Here is a 23,420-nt window from a genome sequence, read left to right on the forward strand (position 1 = left end):
TAAACCGTAACAAAACAGGATAGACCGTAACAAAACACCAGGACATGCTTACTGTATTTTTGAGTAACGTCCGTATACACCTTGGTATTTTTTATTTCATAGTTTGACAATTAATGGAGGCTGTAATATTCGAGATGCCTGAGTTCTGCTTCAACTCTCCTATGTTCGCCCAAAATGTTATATCTAACCCTGAGTTTGGTTTTCTCCTACGTTAGTCTGGTGCACTGTCAGCTTTCAGATCTTCACAAAAATGTACAAATTGACTATAAACCGGTCACCATATGTGAAGAGACACCTGGCGTGGCATCCTTTTCGGGATACCTCCATTTGCCCCCAGGCACTTTAGAGGAAGTCGGACTAGATCAGTCCTACCCGATGAATATTCATTTCTGGTACTTCCAGAATCGCGAAAGAAGAGATGATGCACCCTTGACAGTTAATCTAGGAGGTGGCCCAGGAGCCTCAACCTTGATGCAACTGTTTAGAGAGCACGGCCCGTGCAAAGTCAATGCGGATAGCAGTACTACGCGTCTGAACCAGTGGTCGTGGAATTCAGAGTCCGATATGCTGTATCTCGATCAGTCTGTTCAGACTGGGTTTAGCTATGATAACCTCGAGGAGGGGACACAAAGCGCTTTTGGAGAAGTGTTGCTTGATGTGAATTCAAAAAGTGCTAAGAGCTCGTCAATGCCAGGCTCCCGCCGAGGCCTTTTCAGCAGCAACAACCCAAAAAGCACTACCAATAGCACCCAGAGTGTGGCACAGAGCACATGGCTCTATATGCAGCTCTGGCTAGCGATGTTTGAAGAACGTCAATCTTCCAACCCGACAATAAACATCTGGTCGGCCTCATATGGGGGTCATTATGCACCCACCATGGTGAAATATACCCTAGAGCAGAATGAACGACTCAAATCTGGAGCTCTGAGCTTAGATCTGTATCGGGAGATACACATCGGCTCAGTAGGATTGACCAACGCCTGCCTCGACGCCCCTGTTCAATTACCACATTATGCGGAAATGGCAAGAGCAAACACATACAACATATCTCTTATCACCGTGGCCGAGTATGAATCTGTGCAGCAGCACCTGACAAAACCCCACGGTTGCCTGGAGAAGATTGCTGCATGCAGAGCTGCGGCACCTGCCCAAGCAGACGACTTCGGGCAGAATGCAACTGCGAATGCGATATGTCACGAAGCAAACTCCTACTGTGGAAAGCATATTGCGAGCATGTTATCCACAAGTGGGATCAGCGCGTTCGACATTGGGTATCCAGATGATGTTCTTCCAGACTCGCTGATGGATACATATTTTGGGTACCTGAATCAACGTCATATCCAGGAAGCACTGGGGGTACCACTCAATTTCAGCGCCAACTCACCAGTAGTGGCTCGAGCCTTCTCGATGAGTGGTGACAATGTAAAGGGCGGGAGTTTGGAAGCGATAGGAAGCATCCTGGACAGCGGGATCAGCGTGACGTTAATGTACGGCGATCGTGATTTTGCTTGCAACTGTGAGTAATTCCAATGCAAGACCACGATATTAACAAGGCCTCTAACTCGAGAAAATAGGGCTCGGAGGCAAAGCTCTTTCACAGGCGATACAATGGTCTAAGGCACAAACTTTCCGAAAGGCAGGTATCCAAGACATTGTCATTCCATTGTATCCCAAAGCGGCACAGGTTCAACAGGGAGGAGGATTATCCTTCATTCGTGTTTATAGTGCCAGCCACAGTGTAGGAATGCAGCAGCCACAGATCGCACACACAATTTATAATCGTGCCATCACGGGCCTTGATATCGCCACAGGAAGCGTTCTCGCTGATGCAAGCTATGCCACATTTCATGAATACCCGTCGTGGGAGTGGGAAGACGAGCGACCACCAGTTGCCGAAGACAATCCATGCTATACTCTGAACTTGGGACTTTGCAGCAAAAGCCAACGACAAATGTTCCTTGATGGATCTGGCTTGGTTCAAGATTTCTTTCTAATTGCTGATGGAGCGGGAGAGTGTATTCCCAATCCGGTGCGACCGTGTGTGGGGAATAAAGGGCTACCGGCTTGGGATCTAAGGGCTCAGGTCGAAAAGCCTAAAGAACAATTCAATCTCGGCTTCATAATCTTGGTATCGGCGACAGCTCTGGGATACGTGACTTGTGTGGGAATATTGGGGCTGTTGTGGGTAAAAAGTCATAAACATCAGTATGCAAGCCTCTAAAAAGAACAGCTACAAGTCTTGGAAGAGCAGCCCGATGTTTTGATAAAGTTCTATGTGAAGAATCCAGGCAAGGCAGAAGATTCGCGAGCATGTGGAATGACGACGCAACGGGGCCTAGTTTTAGTTAATTGCTTGATAGTCAGGTTGGGGAATAGCATCACCCGGGCTATGAAATCCGGCGATATTGATGTTTTGAATTCCAAAGCTACCATAATCGCCTATCTCCCTCGGCCCGATGAAGAACGATACCATAGCGCGAAGCATGGAGCTTGACCTTGGCGGTTGGAATAGGGGTTCGCATTGAATACTCGACAAGTTTGCCCTGCCTGTCTTTATGATCTAACAGGCTGTCTCAAGTCCTGTGGCCTTCGGCCTGCTGCTCGTTTTCTAAATAATCGCATCAACCAGCCTGCGAGACGTTCCATTCGATGGCAGGCCTTGCCAAATATTTTTGCTCACCAGTAATGCTGTTGTGGCAGCACATTGCGAGCAAAACACAGACGGCAGTGCGAGTTGACCAGGTACAGCTTGGTTGATCGACAATGCCCCGGAAGAGTCGGATCTGTCAGATGAGATGGCTTGAGCTGGTGTTCCAAGACGCCGGGGAAGGTGGTCAGTTGTCTCAGTGGTGTCGTTGCAGGCCCTTCTTCCCATTTTGATCCTGATTCAGCACGGAATCCAAGTTTTTGACCATTGCTGCTGGGGCATGTAAATATTAGCTAGGAGGATGAATGAGGTTGCATTGTCTACGATGTCATTGCGTTTGCCCCTAATAGGAGTCATAGACAAAGAAATAGTTAATAACTACTACGACTTCGGTGTCAACCTACCGAACTCAATACTTTGCCTTCATATATGACATAGTACTCGTGGTATCCGCCCATATTTTAGTGATCTGCATAGCCGGTCCGAACGATTGGAGGACTAATATGACATTATGCAAGAATCGGAAGATTTTCTGGACCCTTCAATCAAAGTGCTCTTGTGGATGTAAACAATACTACCCAGTGCGAATGAAACCCTGCGATGATCGACAGTATTCTTCCCACGTCAATTTAATTCGGGTGACATGGTGACATTGACTATTCCCCGCACGTGGAATATAAAGATCAACAAGTTGACGGGTTTATAGAATTTAGTAAAACAGTCCAGAGAACACAATCGAAGTCATGTTAGGACCGTTGACTCTCGCTGTTGCATTGCCTTTGCTACCGGCAGCAAATGCTCTGGTGAGGGAAGATGATGTTGTACGTTCTCTCTCCTTTCGGGCATTACGAAGAAATCAGCAAAATATTGACTCAAAATAGGGCAGATTACCTGCTCTAGGGTGGAATTCCTGGAATGCATTCGGATGCGAAATTGATTCTAAGAAGATCGTTACCGCAGCCAATGAGGTCGTCAATCTTGGACTGAAGGATCTAGGTTATGAATACGTGAACAGTATGAACTAAATCTTCCCATACAGCTAGTGCAAATAACTGATCCTCTTTAGTCGATGACTGCTGGAGCATTAAGAACAAACGCGATGAGAGCACAAAGCGAATTATTCCAGATCCAACCAAGTTTCCCGATGGTATTTCTGGTGTTGCAAAGCAAGTCCATGACTTGGGGCTAAAGATCGGGATTTACAGCAGTTAGTACCAGTCATCTTCTGCTTATGTTCTGGTCAAAAGTCTCTAATATCTGCAAGGCGCTGGTGAGACTACCTGCGCTGAATATCCCGCCAGTCTGGGGTACGAGAAAGTCGATGCGCAATCGTTTGCCGAATGGGGAATTGACTGTAGGTCTTATACATTCCTTGTGGATCTGTTTCTACCAGATACTGAAATTAGCAGACCTCAAATATGACAATTGCGGAGTCCCCAGTGACTGGGAAGATGCATATAATGACTGCGTCCCTGATCAAGGGAACTTCCCTAATGGCACCTGCCCCGATCTCGCCAAGCCTGCCCCAGAAGGATATGACTGGAAAACGTCCAAGACATACCAGCGTTACACTGCAATGCGCGATGCACTTCTCAATGTTGACCGCACAATCTTCTATTCCCTTTGTGACTGGGGTTATGCTGGTGTGAATTCCTGGGGCAATCAAACCGGAAACTCGTGGCGCATGTCACTTGATATCACCCGTAAGTTATCTGACTTAATACCTTGGGGCTACCATTGACTGACCCTGTATTCAGCGGATTGGGCTCGTATTGCCGAGATTGCCAATGAGAATAGCTTCTTGATGAACTACGCCAATTTCTGGGGCTATCCCGACCCGGACATGTTGGAAGTTGGTAATGGAGATCTTACAATCGAGGAAAATAGGGCGCACTTTGCACTTTGGGCTATTATGAAGTCCCCTCTGATTATTGGCACCGAAGTACGTGATACGACTGGACCTCTCATTCTCATAGAAAGGCATATTGACACAAGAATAGCTCGATTCCATCAAGGATGACCATTTGGCTATACTGAAGAACAAGTATCTCCTGGACTTCAACCAGGACCCTGTCATTGGCACTCCTGCGCATCCTTATAAGTGGGGGTACAACTCCGACTGGACTTTCGATCCGGTTCATCCAGCAGAATATTGGTCCGGTCCGTCGTCCACTTTAGAGGGTACTTTGGTGCTTATGCTGAACTCCGAGGATGCTACATCTACTCGCACTGCAAAATGGAGCGACATTCCCGAGCTTAAGAGTCACGATGCATATAAGGTCATTGATGCTTGGACTGGCAAGGATCTGGGATGTGTAAAGTCGGAGTATAGCGCTTCACTGAAGAGTCATGACGCAGCTGTGTTGGTGGTCAAGGGACAGTGCTAGACGGAGAGCACTTATGAGTGGACAATATTATGACCAATACATAAAATATTTGCGGAGTTTGATGCTGATTCTCTGTGGCTAGGTGGGATTTTACATCAGAAAAGTACAGAGAGTATTGTTCCATGGTTATCGCTTAGGCGAAGACGGCATTCCATAAGAATGACAAAGGAAGACAATTGCCATGTTTAAGAACCCTATAATCAGAGCAAGAAGAGTTATTCCTTGAAAGGAAACTTCTCGATTGATCCGAATCGAAAAATTGTGCGTCGCAGGATAATCGAGGGACAAAGAACCACGGTGTTTGATATCCAAAGTATTTATAGACTCTTTATTGGCTTTGATGACTTGACGGACATTGTTTAGATACAAAGAGATCAATACCTTTGTCAACAAGAACTCTCTCGAGTATTTAAGAGCCTCGATGTCCTGGCACAATCCGCATTCTTCACAGTTCACATCTACATTCGCATTCTTGGTATTGACTCCCATCAAACCAGGCCAGGCTAAAAGAATCTTACCCAGAGACTGTCTTGCCGCGAATATGCCTCCCCATTACCATTGCAACGCTCATGCCGGCCTACCTCGAGTTTGGCTGGGTTGGGGCGAGCTAGGCAACCGCAAGGCTCAACTCCAAGCCGAGCAGGACAAGTAAGTGACAAACAACATCCCCCATACAAACGATACTAACATCTTCTTAGATACTTCAAAGCTAATATCCCCGATTTCGAGTTGCGACACCCAGACAACCGCAAACGCGCCTGGGATGTGCACTTGGACATTGTTCGCAAGTCGACCCGTTGGATCGACTGGCGGATTCACAAGACCGGTAATAAGCATAGACTTGTTCTCCCTGATTTGGTACGTCTCGAGCAGATTGATAGCCTTCTCAACTTCTTTTATACTGGCGACTATTCCGTTGATGAAGCCGACTTAAACCATTACTCTGTTAGGGCCTGCCCTGGTGGCTGCGTGACTTGTCCTCAGATTTGTCAGCTCTTGCGCATTCACTTGTCGATGTTTCAAACTGCTCTTCTTCTTAGAATTACTGACCTCCAGGCTATTGCTTTCCGCAGATTCCGGGATCTCATGGATGCCGCTCCTTCTTTCGTTCTACAGTATGCTGTTCACGCAGTATATAGTAGGAAGCCTATCCCCGACGGGAGTAACAACTTTCAAATTACTGGCTTGAAATGCGTCTCGGACTATCGTCCTGAGCTGGTCCTTCCTGCAGTTCTTAGGTACTGTGGGTATTACCGGATGAATCCACAGCAGATTACAAGACACGGGAAGAAAGTGAGGGTTTTTGGTGAGGCAGAGTTCGCTGAGCTACGCAAAAAGAGCCCCAAGTTTAGTGGGGACCTGGCCCTAGGGATTTGGCTAGACACTATTGACATCACAGTGCCGACGATCCAATTCCCGGGCTCAGAGCCCATCAGGTCCATGCATCCCTATATGCAGATATCACTCCCGCCACAGGCCGTAGACCACAAACGCTCGAACTATCAGTATGTTACTTACTTACAGCCATTGCCTTTCGAAGATTTCGTTGTCCAGAAACCTTATAACACACCTACATGGATGTCATCTCCTGGGACCAGCTTTACTGGGTCTTTCACCACCCCTCCGACTTCATCACAACGCACACAGACTCGGGCCTCGTTCAACCAAGGGAGCCAGGCGTCAGTGCAACAGACCCCAGACTTCCCACAATTAGACCCTGAGCAGACAGAGGACTCCAGCTTCCTTGAGAACGCTCTAATGGAACCCACTATGGATCAAACCAACGCACAACTACCTCAAGAATGTTCTACCGGCTCAGCAGATATGAATAATCTTGACTGGATACACACGATAGACTGGAGCGGAGTGGATCTACCAGAGATTGACTTCAGCGTACTTTTGAATGACGATACCATGGGTGAGCCAGCTGCAAATGCATCGGAATTGACACAAACGGTGAACTGGACCGAAGAGGACTTGGCTAATGTGGACTTTACCCAGCTTTTGAACGACGACACCTTGAAACTGGAGGATCTGGCCAATGTAGACTTTCTCCCTGGTCTGAATCACAACACTGGAGAAATGAAGTTTGTTGAACCATCTTCTCTAGATCTGCGCATGGATATGAACATGGACATCGATCTATCAGAACGAAACACTATTGATCTACCGGAGATGAACTCGTTTGACATGGCGGGCCTACCTCATATAGACGCTTCCGGGCTGTCTTGGGATGATTGTATCGACGGTGGATTCTTCAATCAATCCCAGCAATTGGACCCGTTCTTCTCTTTTGGAATGGATTCACATGTCAATGTGCCCCAAGAGATTACTTTTCTTCCAGAACCACTGAGCTCACAACCGATAGGTACATACTATACCCCCTCCAGGCCCGGGAAACAACCAATCCGGACCACAACCCTCCCTGCACTGACCCCAGCTGATGAAAAGGCAATCCAGTCTGCAGTTTCTGCCAAACGCAAATCTCGTGCATCAACTTCGCGTCCGCGCCAAGACTCTACTCAAACCCGATATAATCTGAGGAGTCGTCCCAGTGTTATTGGTTTCCGTAAGACACTTTAGATGCGAGGCTCAGGTGAGTCTACTAAGAGTGCTCGTGAGCAAGATTCGTTCTTTTTCTTTTTCTTTTGTATCTTTAACATTCCTTTTTGGAAATATATAGAAATTTGAAAGAACCAAAAACCGATTTATCCAGTATTATCCAGTAGATGCTTTCAAAAGAATATCCCGGGACTCCAACCCGGATAAGCCAAACGGTTCTTGCCATACCCGACTCTACGCTAAGGTCCATGTTACCTATTCCGGTCTAGCCCATCGGTAATACGAAGACGTACAATCGGATTGTTGGTGAGCTGAACCAATCACGGGCCGCGTATGGAGTGAATGCGCTTGATAAATTACCACCAATTACGTTATCAAGAAAAATGTGGGTCCGGAGATATAAACCGATCTTCAGGCGTGAGATGCTCTTCTATACATCTCGTACAAGACGTTAGTCGATCCAAGTCCTTTTCAATCCCAGATGCAAATTGATTCGGGTGAGATAGTATCAGTAGGTGTCAGTATGTTGCATACTACCATCCATGTAGTATGTACTGAAACAATTTTCCGTTTTCAGTGTCTTATCTAGGCATCCTTAAAACAGCTGTGGATACAACAGGCACAACTTTAGTAGAAGAAACCGGATTTTCAATGCTATTCTTCTTATTCGTACCTCTCGTACCTCTCGTACCTCTCGTACCTTTGCACGATCCATCTGCGTTGATATTTCTATGTAACCATGGAAATTCGCCGAGTCTTCTACGTCAGAGTGCCTACCCGGAGATATTCTTATATCTGACTTGAACATTGCCTATCATCTATCCATTGTCCATTCCATTGTACTTCTTTGTCTTTCTCATAAATACAAAAATCATGCAATGAGGTGGTTTTATTCCCCGCTTCGGGATTGCGCGTCCCCCCGCGATGTAGCCTCACCACGGTCGCGTGTTTTCATTTACCTCGGTCTCGCTGTGACTTTACTACTTCTATCATATCAGCTGATTCTGGATCGAGCCCCGAGTATAGGGACAAGCTGGACTACCATTCAGGGGATCATTGTGACTGGTGATGATGATCATTTCGTTCCGGATGTTGTACCCGCCAAGAAGGAATTGGTTTTCGCTGCTATGCAGGCTAGCAATATGTCCTGGGTTGAAGAGCATTTGTCAGAATGGCGAGTGAATATCTATCGTGCGGATGCGAAACAAGGAGACATCGGTCTGACGGTGCCCGTAAATAAGGGTAATGAGGCTATGGTATATCTGACGTATGTTCTTCGATATCCGCAACTGTTTCAATCCACAGCTCGTTACCATACTCACTATCCTCCCAATCAGCTATATCATTGATCGTTACTGGACTCTTCCGGAGGTATCAATCTTCCTACACGGCGGCCGTTACCAATGGCATGTCGATAACCCGCTCTACGACTCCGTGATCTCCGTCAACCATCTCAACCTCGACTTCGTCCAAGAAGCTGGTTACGTGAATATGCGCTGTGCGTGGAGCGTCGGTTGTCCCAGGGAACTGGAACCCGCTCGCTATCTCCGCGAAAGACCAGAGGACCTCGGACATCCTACTGCAGTCGAGTATCCCGATCGGTTTATGGAATTGTTTCCGCGGACCGAAGTCCCAGAGGTGGTCGGGACACCGTGTTGTAGTCAGTTTGCTTTATCCAAGAGGAAGATTCACGAACAGAGTCTGGAGCATTACGTTCGTTTGCAGCGGTGGCTGATGGATACCGATTTGGAGGCCGGTGTCAGTGGCCGTATTCTGGAGTATTCATGGCATAGTGGGTCTTCTCTTTCGCGCTGATGTCTTGATGATCTCTTGCTAACCTTGCCCGTTTGTAGTGATCTTCGGAAAACCGGCTCAGTATTGTATTGATCAACGTGAGTGTTATTGCCAGACATACGGTTATTGTAATATGACCGACAGCGACCTCCAAAAACAGTGGGTATGGCGCGGTTTACAGCTGCCAGAAGGATGGCCAGAACAGAGTGAAAGCACGGAATAGCTACGCATGTATATCGCCCGATTATGCTTGAATAAACTGAACACTTCCTTTAGACACCTATGTACTCAATCATCAATTCATGAAACGCGTTCCTCGTTCTGCTAGACACAATTTTGACCCTCGAGCCCAATGCCACGGACCTCTCAAGATACAAAGCATTCCACACTGTGGGATTCCTCCATAGATCAGACCCTCACCGCCATAAATCCTGTTTGCTCAGCCGCTTGTGGTGTCCCGAACTACTCCTAGGTCGCTCTTCATCAGCCGGAACGGCCAGGAACCCACCAAATCCGTTACCAACGAGAACGCTCTTGCGCGCATCGCCGCCCCAAGACCGGCTCAGCTGGGCCTCGTGGAAGCTGACCGGGCGCGTACTTGAGTCACGGCGCCCGGGCGCCGGGCTAGGGTCGTACGGTGTGAAATTCCATTCAAACTCATCCAGACCCTTACTGTATACATTCAGGGGCTGCGAAAGACCGCCCCGCACCTGCGGCCCGTTTTCACCACCACCTAAGAGTCGTGGGGGAGGCATGAGCAACAGTGTGTCGGGGAATGAAGAATCGCGGACATATAACTCTCGAAGGGCTGGTAACGTCCGGGACACCAAGGACGAGATCAGATAGGTATAGTATGAGCTTACCACTGGTGGCATTCCATGGTTGTCGGTCTGTGATGTAAGTTCATAGTGTAGGAGATGCAGCGACTTGGATGCCAGGGGAGGGATTTGCTCCATGGGGAATGAGCGAGAGACCTCCTGAATTATAGAGAGGCTCTCGAGCCGTGGAGCCGCGGCAAGAATATAATGTAATTCGGATGGAATAATGCCGGTAGAAGATAATATCAAAGATTTCAGACTCGCTCGGTTCACTGGCATGGAAAGGAATGTGGCAAGCCCGCTTGCCGTGACATTAGGGGTATCGCGAAGGGTAAGAGACTGGACTGACGGGAATGGCGGAAGAGGGACGTTCACTGCAAATGCGGAATCGTCAAGCCAATCGAGATCTTCAATTGTGAGGTCACGAAGATAAGGGAAAGCAGCAAGTCCGCCGCGCAGAGTACTAGCCTCCATTTGGACTCCAGATAGCTCGAGCACCTCCAGATTCATCCATAGCTGGCATCCAGGTAGGCGCGAAAAGCTGCCCTCGGCACCTCGGCGATAGGCCATCCGACGTAACTCGGGGCATCGGGCCATCAACTCCTGTTTCAACGCTAGACATGATGCCTCGTCGCTGTACAAACCCACTGGCAGGTCAACAAAGCGGAGATTAGGAAGGACGGAGATGGTCCGGGCGACGTTGGCTTTGTTGGCCTCGCGAGTCATATATGGCATTCGGAGCGATAACACCATATTTCCTAACCCCTGTGACTCTCGCACTGTCCGCATAAACATTTCCAGACGGACTTGTGGAGCATCGATTGGATCGCCATTGCGGTCAAAGAACGAGCGCCGTTTTCGCTTGGCGGCTAATTCGATTTCGAGTTGGCAGTAATGGACGGGGTCGATTCGGACGTTTGTATAGCTGATAATAGATAGGTGTTAGTCTCACACTCGTCCAAAAGCCAGGGATCCCCTACAGTAGCGCCCGCGCATCCAAAAACCACCGTTTGTTCACGAGCGAGCAGTGCGCCAGGTCGCGCATGTCACATAGCATACATCCATCGCTTACAGATTCCTCGGAGGTACCATATGTGTTATCGACTGCGTGAGGACAAACAAAGGCGAAAATGCGCGCCAATACTGGCCGAGGTAGGTGTTTGGTGTAATCTTGGCCGGTCACGTCAACCTTGACGCGGGGCGATGGCGGGTCGGTCGTTCCACTTCGCCGTGAGCTTCGCCGCAGCTTGTTAAAAAAGCCCATGCTAGGAAGATGTGGAAGAATGTAAAGGTTGAGAGGATGATGGGGGAACAAAGCGCGTTAATGCAGGGTCAGCCATAGCCTCCCCGCCTTCAGCCCTCAGCCCCTGACATGAAACAACGGCGTTTCAGTCTAAGGGCTCCATCACATCCTCGTATACTTCCCACTAGAAGATTTTCTAGCCAGACTCGCCAAGACACAATGACTTTTCAGTATAGGAAAAAGACAATTCCCGGTTGTGATATGGTGACATTGAGATGATGGAGAACGCACATGACATCACCAAGTCAACAAGTTCATTTTCTTTCGAGGAATTCTGGGACACCAGAAATTTAGTGGAGCAATCGCTTACAATTCATTGAGATCTATACATCTAACTGGTGCTGTCATTGACATCATTGTGGTCCTCGTCCATATCCTCCCAGAGACCCAGGAGAGGCAAAGCAAAACAACTACTTCTTCAACCTCACTCAATTCACATACCTAACACATCATGGATGAAAAAGACAGTAACTTCATCAATCCCATTCCGTGCCCGGCATATACCAACACACCCCAAGAATCTACTCCCGAAGCAGCCTGGAAGCACCTTCCACCATATGAGGCGCAAGCCGAGGAGGAATTCGGCCCCATCAAGTGGCGTGGAAAGTGCCTCTGTGGAAAGGCCACTTACATCTTGAAGCGAGAGAAACCACTCAACGCCAAATTTTGTCATTGTCGGGTGTGTCAGGTCACGCACGGTGCTCCTCTTCAATGGGCAGCTATTTTCCACAAGCACGACATGTCATTCACCAGTGGCACGAGAAATCTAGTATTTTATTCTTCGACGCATCAAACCCAAAAGCATATGTTGCCTACCAAGGTGTCTTGTGCCAATTGTCGGACACCGATCATGGACGAAGGCCGGAATATGTGTTTGATCTTTCCTGAACTGATTGAGATTGAGGGATCCACTAAGGAGCAAAGAGAGAAGAGGGAGGTATTTAAGCCAACGTATGTTGATATGCTACCACTCCATAAGTGGAGGCTAACGATCCTGCTAGGTGTCATATCTTTTACGAGTCACGCATGCTAGACTTCCACGACGGTCTCCCTAAATGGAGTGGAATGGAGAATTCCAGTGACCAGATGGACGATGGTGAGATCTGAGGGCAGTGACAACATACTGGTGCTCCAATGAGAGGTATTTATTGTGGCAAAAAAGGGGGGGGGCAATGGACCTAAACGATTTGATACGAATAGGCAACAATTTAAGAATCGAAGTCTAGGTTAGGCCTTTGTTCCATTTCAGTGTTTTTTCACCCCTTGCCTTTTGAGGAAACCACAGGGCTGAGCTGAGGTTTTTCATAATTGACTCACCGAACCATTCAGCTGACTCAGATAGGGCTGAGAGTTCCAAGGAACCAGGGCTAGCTAGTACATAAGCTTAAATGACAAGCTTCCTCGTAGAAAGGGAGACTCCTAACATAGAAGATGCAAACTGTAACTATAGAGATGTAACATAACTACGGCAAGCCTGAAAAACAACACTCGTACTGGCTCTTTGGTTCCACATGGTGCTATGATTCGTTTCTTGTAGTAAAACCCAGATGACGAGTACAAGAAAAAAATACGACATAATGCGGGCTGAAAACAGGAATGACAGTATGCAAAATTGGTGGGCTTCGGACTATTGGAACATAGAGGATAATATACGGAAAGCTGAATGTACAAGCATACGTCAATTCAGGGGGAAGTCGGATCGGATGATCGCGGTTATGAAGTACCTACTAGGTGATGGCCGGCATATGCAGGCCACACAACTAGCAATGTGATATTCCAAATGAGTACATATACGGAATACGTATGCGGAGTACACGAATATAACCCTGTGATGTATCGTGCAGAGGAAACAGGATCCTGCACCTCAACACGTATTCTGGACAAGTTTTTGAACACTCCTACGAATCAATTGATCAATAGACAGGGACGGGGATTTTCCACGGCTGGACCTGCAAAATAAACAAGTACCATGCACAATGTATCAAGCATACCAGATCCAGCGATGCAGGCAGCAGTCGATATATCGCACGATCTCCTTTCGCCCCCTTGCGCCGAGGATCACCTTCTGGTAATTTAACATCAACCGGCCCATGACAGTTGTTGCATTGTTGTACACCTGTCACTCCCGTCTTCTCTGCTGGGTTGCGCTGGGAAGTCTCCGTTCAGACTAATCTTTATCGTCTGACTGCTCAGAGCCTACTCGTTACCATGCACAAACCCTTGAGCGAGGTCTGGGGTGAAGCTCCCCCAGGCCAGCTGCCATCAATTGTGGAACAATTCCACGACGCCATAGCGAAGTACCCGGACAACATCGCCCTTGTCTGCACACATCAGGCCGCCAACCTATACGGTATCTCGAGCCCTCATTCTGATGTCCCGGCCGCCGGTGCTGAGAGCGCCCCGTATCTTCGATGGACGTTCCTGAACCTGAGGCAGGGCGTCGACCGCTTCAAAGCAGGCTTGAAGTCTTTGGGTGTCAGGAAAGGGACAGCCGTAGTCACACTACTTCCAAACTGCGCCGAGTTCGTTCTGACATGGTGGGCGGCGATAGAGCTGGGAGCCGTCATGGCATCCCTAGATCCGCGCCGCATATCCAACTCGAGCGAGCTCGCATACACGCTCAAGACAATCATGATGGCAACGAACAATGAACCACCCGTCATAGTTTCACTCAACGCAGAGTACCTCAGCTCCCCGGCCCTTGCGTCAGTGGCGCCGCGAGCTGCAGTAGTCGTGTCTGCCGAGAAATCTCAGACCCACACTTTGTTCAAAGATATAATGGCGATTCCTCAGCGACCCGGCGATAACACGAGTAGAGAATACGGACACCAATACCTCTCACCAAATGACCGCGGTTGCATCATCTTCACCAGCGGCTCAACCTCCATGCCCAAGGGTGTTTTGCGCAGTCGTGAGCTCCAAGCGTCATTGGCTCGGAATGTGTTTAGGACACCCGGTTACGAGACCCTCCCCGGAGACCTGTGGTGCACTGTAACGCCAAACAACCACTCAATTAGCAGTACTGGCACGGTCTCGTCGATGCTAGTGGGTGCTGGAGTCGTGATACCGGGGGAGACCTTCTCGGCGGAGGCTACAGCAAAAGCACTGGTTCGTGAACGATGCACGCACATCCTCATGGTGCCAGGAATGATCAACCTAATAGCGGAATATTTGGAGGACGACACTAGCAGGATGCGTACAAGTCTTAAGGCCGTGATGCTGGCTGGATCACCGCCGACGACCAATAACATTGAAACATGCTTCGAGGGCCTCGGTACCCGCGGCGTCTGCATCCGTTACGGTAGCACCGAAGGCGTGGCCTGTGTGAGTGACATTGTAACAAGCGCGCAAGAGCTGATTGGCGAAGGCGGTGGGCTATCTGTGGGACGACCAGCTGCTGGAGACGGAGTCAAGATCTGCCAGGTCGGCGAGACAGCCCACCTCGGTGTACCGCTACCTCGTGGTACTGCTGGAGAGATCCATTACAGCGCCGCATGGGGCGAGCACAGCATGTATATCGGATGGCAGGACACCAAGGACACCTGCTATATCGACGAGAAAGGCAAGCGCTGGCTCATCACAGGCGATGAGGGGGTGATTGACGAGCAGGGCCAGCTGTATGTGGTTGGCCGGCTTAAAGACATGATAATCAGAGGAGGCGAGAACATATCTCCGGCGGCCATTGAGGCCCGCCTGGCCAATAATCCGAAGCTAGCGTCCAAGTCTGTTCAAATCGTCGGACAGCCGGACTCCATCAGTGGAGAGGTTCCGGTTGCTATCATCGCCAGCAGTCCAGAGTTCAGTGAGACCGTAGCAGAGATTTACCGCACTATACGCGAGGACATGGGCTTGATGTGGGCTCCCCACGAAGTAATTCACCTAGAGCAACTAGGCCTTCAAGATTGGCCTCGCACATCTGTGGGCAAAATCCACAGGGTTACGCTTCGGCAACTGGTGCAGAAGCGATACCAGGATCGTTTGGCTGAGGAGGCTGCTAGAGAGGCCTCGGACCAGTCTGACCTGGTGTGGAACGAGAGGCGCGTAAGAGAGGAAATACTCGCAATCTGGGCGAGCTCCGTTGGCTTGGAGGAAGATCAGCTTCCTCTCAACGTGAGCATCTCGCAATATGCTGACAGCTTGTCGGTGGCACGAGTCAGGGGCCACCTCCGACGCGTGATCCCCGGCCTGAAAAAGCTTTCGGTGCGAGATGTGTCGGGAGACGACACGCTGTCAGCGCAGATTGACCTGATAATTAGGAGGTGGAGTGGAGGAAACAGTCTGGACGTACAAGAAGATACTGAGATTGAGGGTCCAAAGAGTGCAGATGATATGGTAAGCCCTTTCCCGCCTATCCCCCCCCAAAAGCTGAAGTTCGAGCGGCAAAGACTTACCTAGAGCCTCAGGTCCACACCGTCGCTCAACCAGCCCTTTTTGCTTCAACTAAGAAGCTCGTGACGGAAGTCATCAGCCAGCACGGCTTTCAGTGGGACGATGTGGCGTCCGTGTTTCCTGCGCAAAATTTCGTCGGTGAGCTATCTAGGGAGGGCGTCCTGGACAGCGCCAAGTTTCAGAACGCCTTTGTCACGAAGAAGGAGAGTAGTATTGATGTAAGTCAGCCACCTAGAGGTTTGCAGTGCATGCTTGTTGGTGCACGAGAAAGTACTGACGGCGTGATAAACTACAGAGGGTAAAGCTTGCATTAACCGCAATGCTGCGCGGGAATCAATTTTTGCCATCTTTCCTCGTTTGGAACAAGGAAAATTCCAGAGACCCCAAAGACGATATCGCCCTGCACGTCACGCTGAAGCCAAGCAAAGCCCTGTACGACCACGTGTTGCAGGATGGAGGTTCTGTGGACACAGTGGAAGAGCTCGAAGAGCTGGCGTCTGCTCATCCACATCCGGAGTGGGCAATGTATCCTGGGATTTTGTTTCGAGTGCTTCTCTTCAACGTCAAGAAGACCAACACAGTGGGTTTCATCATTAGTGGTAAGTTTCCGTTTCTGTCGTGTAATTGTACCGTCTTGCATGATGCAGTTGATCTAACCTCGTCACACAGTGAGCCACGGTGTCATGGACGCAACGTACACTGGAAAATTGCTCGCAGACATTGACCAAGCCTTAAATGGTCCGGTGCTGCAGCCCCTTCTTCCCCACATAAGCTACAAACTTTGGGCAGAATCATACTACTCATTCCGGGAGTCGCCGCAGGCGAGAGCATCGGTACAGTGGCACGCAAACTACCTCGACGGCATTCACAACCATATCGAGAAGGCCCAATGGCCTCCGATACCTAAGCGTGGTCCCTTCGATCCAACGGGGAGAGGCTACGGCAGAGGCGCCTCGCACAGTTTCGCAGTTCCCGACCTCGCAGCTCTTCGGAAGAAGCACCCGCAGATATCGGCTCCGGTCATCGTTAAGTCGGCGCTGGCGCTCTTGCACGTACAGCAGACCGGTCATGACCACGCCGTCTTCTCCAATGTGCAGGCAGGAAGAACCGCATGGCCATTTATGCCCACAACGTTCGCGAGTAACGACAGTCTGGGGCTATTTGATGAGGCAACAGACGTGGCTGGACCGCTCCTGCAATCGGTGACGAATCTAATCAAGATTTCACCGGACGAGTCTGTGCTTGACATGCTCATGCGTCTGCAAGCTGATCAACAAGCCTTGACACAGCACGCGCATGCACCATGGCCTGCCATCGAAAACGCCCTCGACCAGGCCAATGGAAGCCATTATATCACAGGCTCGGCCAGCAGCCATCGCGGGTTGAACAGGAGAGTTTTCACGTCGCAGGTATTCAACTGGATCCCGGGCATGGGGGCCCAAGGAGGTGGCTTAAAGGAGCCGTTTGCCAACTTCCGGAAGCTCAAGTCTGTGACCCGGTGGCAGGTTGGGCTGATTGTCAGAGCTGGGCTTGGCGGCCCTGATGGCGATACGGTGTTCATTAACCTGCTGGGTGATGGGCTGACAGATGTTCAGATGGAGCAGACAACGAAGAAGTGAGCTTGACCCCTATCGCGCTTTTTGTAAAGTTCGCTAACCTGTTTCCTACTTAGGCTTGAGCTGTTGGTACGGGCTTTGACATGCCCTGAGAACTGGCATACACCTATTCTGCAATGCATGATATAGGGAAGTGGTTGGATATAAATGTCTTGTCCCAGGCCACGGGGAAAATGATGGAGACGGAGTGGGCCCGAGTTGTTCGTTTGGCTAGTGGTAAAGTGTGAGTGCAAGCATTGATGACCAATCCGGAAAGCATTGCTGTCTCAAAGATATTCTCGGTTAAAGATGGTTTATACGGTTAATGCGGCGCTAGGCAAATAGAGTGAGGAGCAATGGCAGGGTTTAGATCATGCTGGGTTGACTTTGTGTTCGGATGCTTTGTAAACAACAAGTAGGAAAAAATATACAGTCGCCCTACCTGAAATTTTTATAAGCGTGATACCTTGCAGGTCCTGTCCAAAGCCAAATGGGAATTGGGGAATTTGCTGGTGGTTACCTACAGTGGGCAGTCAACATTCAACGGATGTGAAGGCTATGTTGAGCTCGTTTCGAAACCCGCTTGATCAATATCTCGAGTGTATAGATTGCCACTTGTAAGAATAATTTGTAGCCGTGCCGCCCATAGCCTTAGGCGTTGGCTACAGCCCGTCGACATTAAGTGAGGGAAGTGTCGGATATGTGATCACAGGGCCGGTACCCTTCATGTTTGTCTCGTTTGCATTTCCGTGCTGACTGTCAGCGCAGAGGACTGCCTACCTAGGTAACATTTACTGATCGCAACCTAAAATCAGGTATATACTTATATGTATGATGCTCAAGCATGTTGCGATGATTACGCCTGGCATAAACCAGCGTGCACTGACACTGGGTCACTACTTGCACTGCCCCAATCTGCAGCCCCAATAATCTTACCAGCCTCCGTATCACCATCGGCTCGGATCTAACAAGATATGAGTACTTCCTCTGCTTGAGAATGAAGAAACTCACATAGTACTGTGGCTCGACAAAGTACCACCAATCATTGCTCCGGAATGCATTCTCTAGCGACTGACTCGCCGGGTCGTTCCAGCCAGTATTGCGAGTATCGAAGTGCGCATGCTTCGACCACGACACATACACCTTAGGATGGTCATTATTCCGAACACCGTTCGGCTCTTTGGCATTTCCAGCGTTGACCTCGTCGGTCGTTAAGGTGTTTTGGATATCGCCCCAGGCCAGGTTGTGGTATCCGCTATGCGCAGACAGCAGGGCTCGCGATGGCGCCCACATGTTGTTGTCATCCCGAGAGTGGATAATTATCACTCGCTCCCAGTCGCTGGAACATATATTAGAGGCGAACTGAACAAGCGTTCGTTTCCCAAGGCCATAGAAGCGCTCACTTACTATTCATGTCCAGTCTTAATCAGATCAAAATTTGCGCCGTCTTTCTCATAGAACAGATTATACGCGACGCGTACCTCTCTCTCGCTACATTGCTGATATGTATAGTAAACCGGGAATTGGGGTCCTCGATTCCCGATATCAACTCCAGGCTGGCGGCAATTGCACCCAACATCCGGGTACTCACAAGGCCCTACACCCGGTGTCTTGTGGGCGTCATCGTAAACATCCCCCGTGTCTGGTGAACCACCATAAGCCCAGGTTGGATAGCAAGGTGGCTGATTCTGAGCTTGGCCAAAGAACCACATGGGTGCGTAGCGGTCTGCTAGATCTAGGCCGCCTGCCTCGAGGAGTGAGCTCATCTCATCATTTGTTATCTGTGAGAAAGCTGTCACTTGGCTGGCGGCCAGGACGGCCAAGCTAGCTCGCAGCTTGAGGTGCATGGTTAGACTTGTTTGACCGTGAAACTGTAACAGATATTTGAACCGATGCTAACATCTCACTCTTTACATATAAACCCGAACAAAGTATAGTTTGGAATGTCACCAGACCACCGAGGAGACCTGTTTCCTAATGGGGTGATGAGCCGCCAAGGGTCACATCGTGGCATGCAGGACCCGCATTAGCTCCATAGATATCCCGTGTATCCTGTAGATCATATTACTCGCCAAGGCGCGCATGAACCAAGTTAGCTATCTTACCTCGAGGTCAGTGATGGACTTATATGGCACATAGCATAATCCATGCAATTTAGCTGTATTAAGTGCATTAAATCAGTATCCAATACGCTACCTGGTAAAATCTGTGTTAGAAAGACAAATTCTACACCGCGTCTAAAAAGTTCAGTTATTTATAACCTTAGTCACTAACCAAATACAGTTGATGAATCTAGAATTTTGATATGTCCAAGTGTTCCGATTTCCGTGCTATCCACATTGTTGCATCTCGATTACTTTGAAGCATGTCTGCTCAAGACAACCTGCTTTCCATCCACATCACGCGGCTCATAGGCAAGAACTGCAAACCCGCGCTCAGCCACACCCATGCCGTAGTTCTCCATGACCCAATGAGCGATCATGTCCATGCCAGCGCATGCGCCACCAGCGGTCCAGAATTTGCCATCAATGACCCAATTCTTTTCCGTCGTCCACTTAACATTGGGAGCAATCTCCCTCGCAAGCCCCATGACTTCGTGGTTTGCTGTGGCATTTAACCCATCCAGCAGACCTAGCGCGGACGCAAAGATTGCACCGGTGCAAGTGGTGAAAACGGTCTTCACTTCGTCCACACGTTCGCGCACAAAATTTGCGATCGCTGGTGGGATATCTCGGATATAGCTTGACATTGGCCCACCAATCAGGAGGTAGTCAAGCTTAGGACAATCCGCAATGGTGATTGTAGGTTTGGATTTGAAACCAGCAGAGTGCAGGACAGGGTCCATATTCTCGCCGATATAGTGGAATTCGATATCAATGCCACGTTCAGCAATGTCGGGACTGCTGCTCTTCCGCAAGAAAGGAATCGACGAGCTGGATAGGATATCCACGGGTCCAGCAACGTCAATGGTCTGGAATGGTATCAAGATAACGCCAAACTGGATGGGTGCCATGGCTGATTGATAGAGGATGGGAAGACGGATGAAGAAGACACAAAAGGATGACCATACCAGCTCTTTATATACATTGAGGACATGAAAATCCACATTATCGTTTTCACTTCTTTCCGCCTAGATCGCGGGACGGAGGTAAAGTGGTTTTCGTTCCGTTCTAAGGCATATCGCTGGCGGTGGGAATATCCATGGATGTATGGACTGCAAACCAATGGGTCATCACGGATACATCCGTGGATCTGCCCTCGGGAGCGGGAGTCCCATCCATGGATGGAATGAGGGTTTAGTCATCACGGATCGGAGTTCGAAATTGGACATTCCGTTCCGTTCACCGCTCACCCGGTCTTATAGTTCCTAGGAAATATCGATATTGTCACTTTGACGGCTTACTGTGTCACGATCTTTATTGGAAACTCTTCCCACCACTTCCTATTTGAGCTCTCCCGCAACTTTGGTGTTCCCTACTATTCTCGCCAACCAGGAAATCCAATGGGAGAGCTGAAGAGCAAGGCTTCCCAGGCATGCGAAACATGCCGCTCGCTGAAAGTTCGCTGTCTTCCTAGCTCTCAGCCAGGAACCTGTTTAAAATGTGAGAGTTCCAACAAAAACTGTGTATTTCTGGAGCGACCACCGCGGCCGTCGCGTCACAGGCCAAAGTATAGCTCAAAAGCCCGAATTTGTGCGCTAGAGTCGAAGGTCGACAACCTGCTTGCTTTCGCCAGCCAGTCCAGATTGACTCACGGACAAGGATCCCCACAGCACCCGGTGGGGTCCGTGGAAAATGACTTGTCTACCTATAGTTCGTCTTCTAGCCACGGCGAACCAGATTCCACGCCCAACAGCAGCCATAACAGCAGCACATATTTAAATACTCCAGAAGAGCCTCTGTATAAGTGGAATGACTATCCTAAAATCAACTGCATGTCTTGCCCTGACCTACTACTTGATTGTGGTCTGTCTATCGATGCTGCGGATGGATTCCTAAGACGGTTTCGCGCCATGACCTCTTACTTTCCATTTTTCGTGGTTCCTGCTCAAGCCACTGTTTTGACAATGTGTAAAGAGCATCCTTTCGCCCTCGTGGCAGCTTTGGCAGCAGCCACCTCCTCAGACCGGAAATTACAAAAGTCCCTTAGTGAAAAATTTATAGGCGGTGCTTTCCACACCGTGATGGTTCAGAATGAGAGGAGCCTAGATCTTCTAAATGGGATCCTAGTATACTTGGCCTGGTGAGCATATTCTGCTCATTTGACACTCTTGGTTCGACTCTGCTAATCAAAACTTCAGGTACCAGTTTTATTATATTCCTACAAAAGAACAATTCAACCAATTGCTCCATGTCGCAATTGGTATGGTTAGTGACATGGGCTTGAACCTAAGACCTGCCGAGGCAATTGGGGCGAAGATCGGACTTCGATTGTCACATTATCGCAAAGTCTCTACACCTTCAGCGGACCACGATGAATTTTTCAGCCGAGAAGCCCGCAGAGCATATTTGGGGTGCTTTTATCTTTCGAGCGTGTAGGTGGTTTCCCCGCCCCTTTAAAATGGACAATGCAATTTTTGGGTCCTCTCGAAATATCATCGTCACTCAAAACAGAGAGTGTACGGCTAATCAAATATGCTTTGATTAGCACCGGCTGGGTCACAATGAAGTCCAATAGACTCCAATTCCAAAGCTACATGCTTGATTGTGCGAGATCGTTAGGTCAAGAATTGGAATATTCAACGGATGCATTACTTTTACCACTGGTCCAGCTTCAACACATGGCCGATGTGAATCACCACAGGCTTTCAGCTGTTGATAACACTAGCCTGGGACATATGGATGCCCTAGACCTTGAAACGAAGGTTCAATCCTTTCAAGCTGAGCTTAAGCAGTGGGAGCACTTACTTCCACCAGTATATCAGCAACCGAGTGAGTTCGATTGATCGGAAATCCAATGGCATCAATATTAACGTGCCATAGACGGGATGGACCTGGCCTCTCAGACGGCTGTAATGCATGTCTATGAGATGGACCTAGTCAATGTCTTTGCAGCGAAAATGTGGCGACCGACGTCCCCCCTGAGATATTCAGCAATCTCATCTTGTACCCCTCAAGTTTGTTTGGAAGTACTCTTCCTTTGTTTGAAATCAGCTGGACAGCTTGCTCGCAATTTCCTCTCCATCCCAGCATCTGAATACGGCAGCCTCTCTTACATACAGTGGTCTGGCATCATATATGCCGTCACCCTCATGTATAGATTGACTGTCGGGATTCCCCAGCTTCCCGATTGGGATGTTCGAGTTGCGCGAACGACTGTTGACCTTGATTTCGTTTTAGATGCTTTGTGCAGTCGCTTCAGCAGCGTTTCCCTTTGTGGTCACGTTGTATTGGAGAATGGAGACCTATTCTCGGTCATGGGCTCAATCTTTGGGGGTATTAAGCAGACCTACGACAGACTCAAGCAGTTGCCGCAGAATGAGAGTGCAGCCGACAACAGCCCAGTTCATGCCACCGCCTTTTTGGCCCCTGCCCTCGAAACCCAGCATCTGTGCCCTGCATTTCACACCTGAAGGACAGACCCTTGATATCATCTCGGTGCCTCTGATGAGAAAAAGTACATTAGTAACCCCCCCTCCCCGGTAAAATTTGTGTTTGTAGAAAGACACGTGATGATGTACCATCGAGTATTGTACTCAGAAACATCAATAATTGCTTCAAATTCGGTTTCACTCATCTCAATGGACAAACAATCGGCAAGAAGAACCCAAGATTCATCTGCTACTTGCTACCTTGATGACTGAAATCGGAAATAGACCACTACATCACGAATACAATGACGTTGACTGGCCAAAATCCATGGATTTGTCTATTGGGGTCAGGTCCCAGCTCCCAGGTCTTTGTGTCCCGCATAACTATTCCTACA

At 49.1% G+C, this 23,420-nt stretch overlaps 10 protein-coding genes across 10 annotated transcripts; 7 read left to right on the forward strand and 3 right to left on the reverse strand.

Annotated features, from left to right (window-relative positions):
- Nucleotides 1-174: 174 nt before the first annotated feature.
- Nucleotides 175-2,221, forward strand: N7500_007477 (Peptidase S10 serine carboxypeptidase; the record flags this gene model as incomplete). Its single annotated transcript, XM_056678621.1, has 2 exons — nt 175-1,516; nt 1,575-2,221. The coding sequence occupies 2 exons, from the start codon at nt 175-177 to the stop codon at nt 2,219-2,221; spliced, it is 1,989 nt and encodes a 662-aa protein (XP_056533621.1).
- Nucleotides 2,222-3,390: 1,169 nt separating this feature from the next.
- On the forward strand, nt 3,391-5,034 carry N7500_007478 (glycoside hydrolase family 27 protein; the record flags this gene model as incomplete). Its single annotated transcript, XM_056678622.1, has 6 exons — nt 3,391-3,468; nt 3,529-3,661; nt 3,714-3,794; nt 3,853-4,350; nt 4,405-4,589; nt 4,648-5,034. 6 exons carry the CDS (start codon nt 3,391-3,393, stop codon nt 5,032-5,034), a joined length of 1,362 nt encoding a protein of 453 aa, XP_056533622.1.
- Nucleotides 5,035-5,575: 541 nt separating this feature from the next.
- N7500_007479 (uncharacterized protein) lies at nt 5,576-7,617 on the forward strand (the record flags this gene model as incomplete). The annotated part of the gene is made up of 2 exons (XM_056678623.1): nt 5,576-5,682; nt 5,733-7,617. The coding sequence occupies 2 exons, from the start codon at nt 5,576-5,578 to the stop codon at nt 7,615-7,617; spliced, it is 1,992 nt and encodes a 663-aa protein (XP_056533623.1).
- Nucleotides 7,618-8,474: 857 nt separating this feature from the next.
- On the forward strand, nt 8,475-9,613 carry N7500_007480 (DUF3431 domain-containing protein; the record flags this gene model as incomplete). The annotated part of the gene is made up of 3 exons (XM_056678624.1): nt 8,475-8,863; nt 8,934-9,388; nt 9,450-9,613. The coding sequence occupies 3 exons, from the start codon at nt 8,475-8,477 to the stop codon at nt 9,611-9,613; spliced, it is 1,008 nt and encodes a 335-aa protein (XP_056533624.1).
- Nucleotides 9,614-9,806: 193 nt separating this feature from the next.
- N7500_007481 (F-box domain protein) lies at nt 9,807-11,472 on the reverse strand (the record flags this gene model as incomplete). The annotated part of the gene is made up of 2 exons (XM_056678625.1): nt 9,807-11,133; nt 11,189-11,472. 2 exons carry the CDS (start codon nt 11,470-11,472, stop codon nt 9,807-9,809), a joined length of 1,611 nt encoding a protein of 536 aa, XP_056533625.1.
- Nucleotides 11,473-11,962: 490 nt separating this feature from the next.
- Nucleotides 11,963-12,618, forward strand: N7500_007482 (GFA family protein; the record flags this gene model as incomplete). Its single annotated transcript, XM_056678626.1, has 2 exons — nt 11,963-12,462; nt 12,513-12,618. The coding sequence occupies 2 exons, from the start codon at nt 11,963-11,965 to the stop codon at nt 12,616-12,618; spliced, it is 606 nt and encodes a 201-aa protein (XP_056533626.1).
- Nucleotides 12,619-13,719: 1,101 nt separating this feature from the next.
- Nucleotides 13,720-17,519, forward strand: N7500_007483 (class I adenylate-forming enzyme family protein; the record flags this gene model as incomplete). The annotated part of the gene is made up of 4 exons (XM_056678627.1): nt 13,720-15,843; nt 15,915-16,118; nt 16,196-16,499; nt 16,570-17,519. 4 exons carry the CDS (start codon nt 13,720-13,722, stop codon nt 17,517-17,519), a joined length of 3,582 nt encoding a protein of 1,193 aa, XP_056533627.1.
- An 832-nt stretch (nt 17,520-18,351) lies between these two features.
- N7500_007484 (uncharacterized protein) lies at nt 18,352-19,342 on the reverse strand (the record flags this gene model as incomplete). Its single annotated transcript, XM_056678628.1, has 3 exons — nt 18,352-18,459; nt 18,507-18,834; nt 18,903-19,342. 3 exons carry the CDS (start codon nt 19,340-19,342, stop codon nt 18,352-18,354), a joined length of 876 nt encoding a protein of 291 aa, XP_056533628.1.
- Nucleotides 19,343-19,848: 506 nt separating this feature from the next.
- On the reverse strand, nt 19,849-20,508 carry N7500_007485 (DJ-1/PfpI family protein; the record flags this gene model as incomplete). Its single annotated transcript, XM_056678629.1, has 1 exon — nt 19,849-20,508. One exon carries the CDS (start codon nt 20,506-20,508, stop codon nt 19,849-19,851), a length of 660 nt encoding a protein of 219 aa, XP_056533629.1.
- A 489-nt stretch (nt 20,509-20,997) lies between these two features.
- N7500_007486 (Zn(II)2Cys6 transcription factor domain-containing protein) lies at nt 20,998-23,067 on the forward strand (the record flags this gene model as incomplete). The annotated part of the gene is made up of 4 exons (XM_056678630.1): nt 20,998-21,737; nt 21,796-22,029; nt 22,143-22,426; nt 22,478-23,067. 4 exons carry the CDS (start codon nt 20,998-21,000, stop codon nt 23,065-23,067), a joined length of 1,848 nt encoding a protein of 615 aa, XP_056533630.1.
- Nucleotides 23,068-23,420: the final 353 nt, after the last annotated feature.

Source organism: Penicillium coprophilum, assembly GCF_028826855.1.
Source record: "Penicillium coprophilum strain IBT 35676 chromosome Unknown utg000004l_segment0_segment0, whole genome shotgun sequence".
Taxonomy (NCBI): domain Eukaryota; kingdom Fungi; phylum Ascomycota; class Eurotiomycetes; order Eurotiales; family Aspergillaceae; genus Penicillium; species Penicillium coprophilum.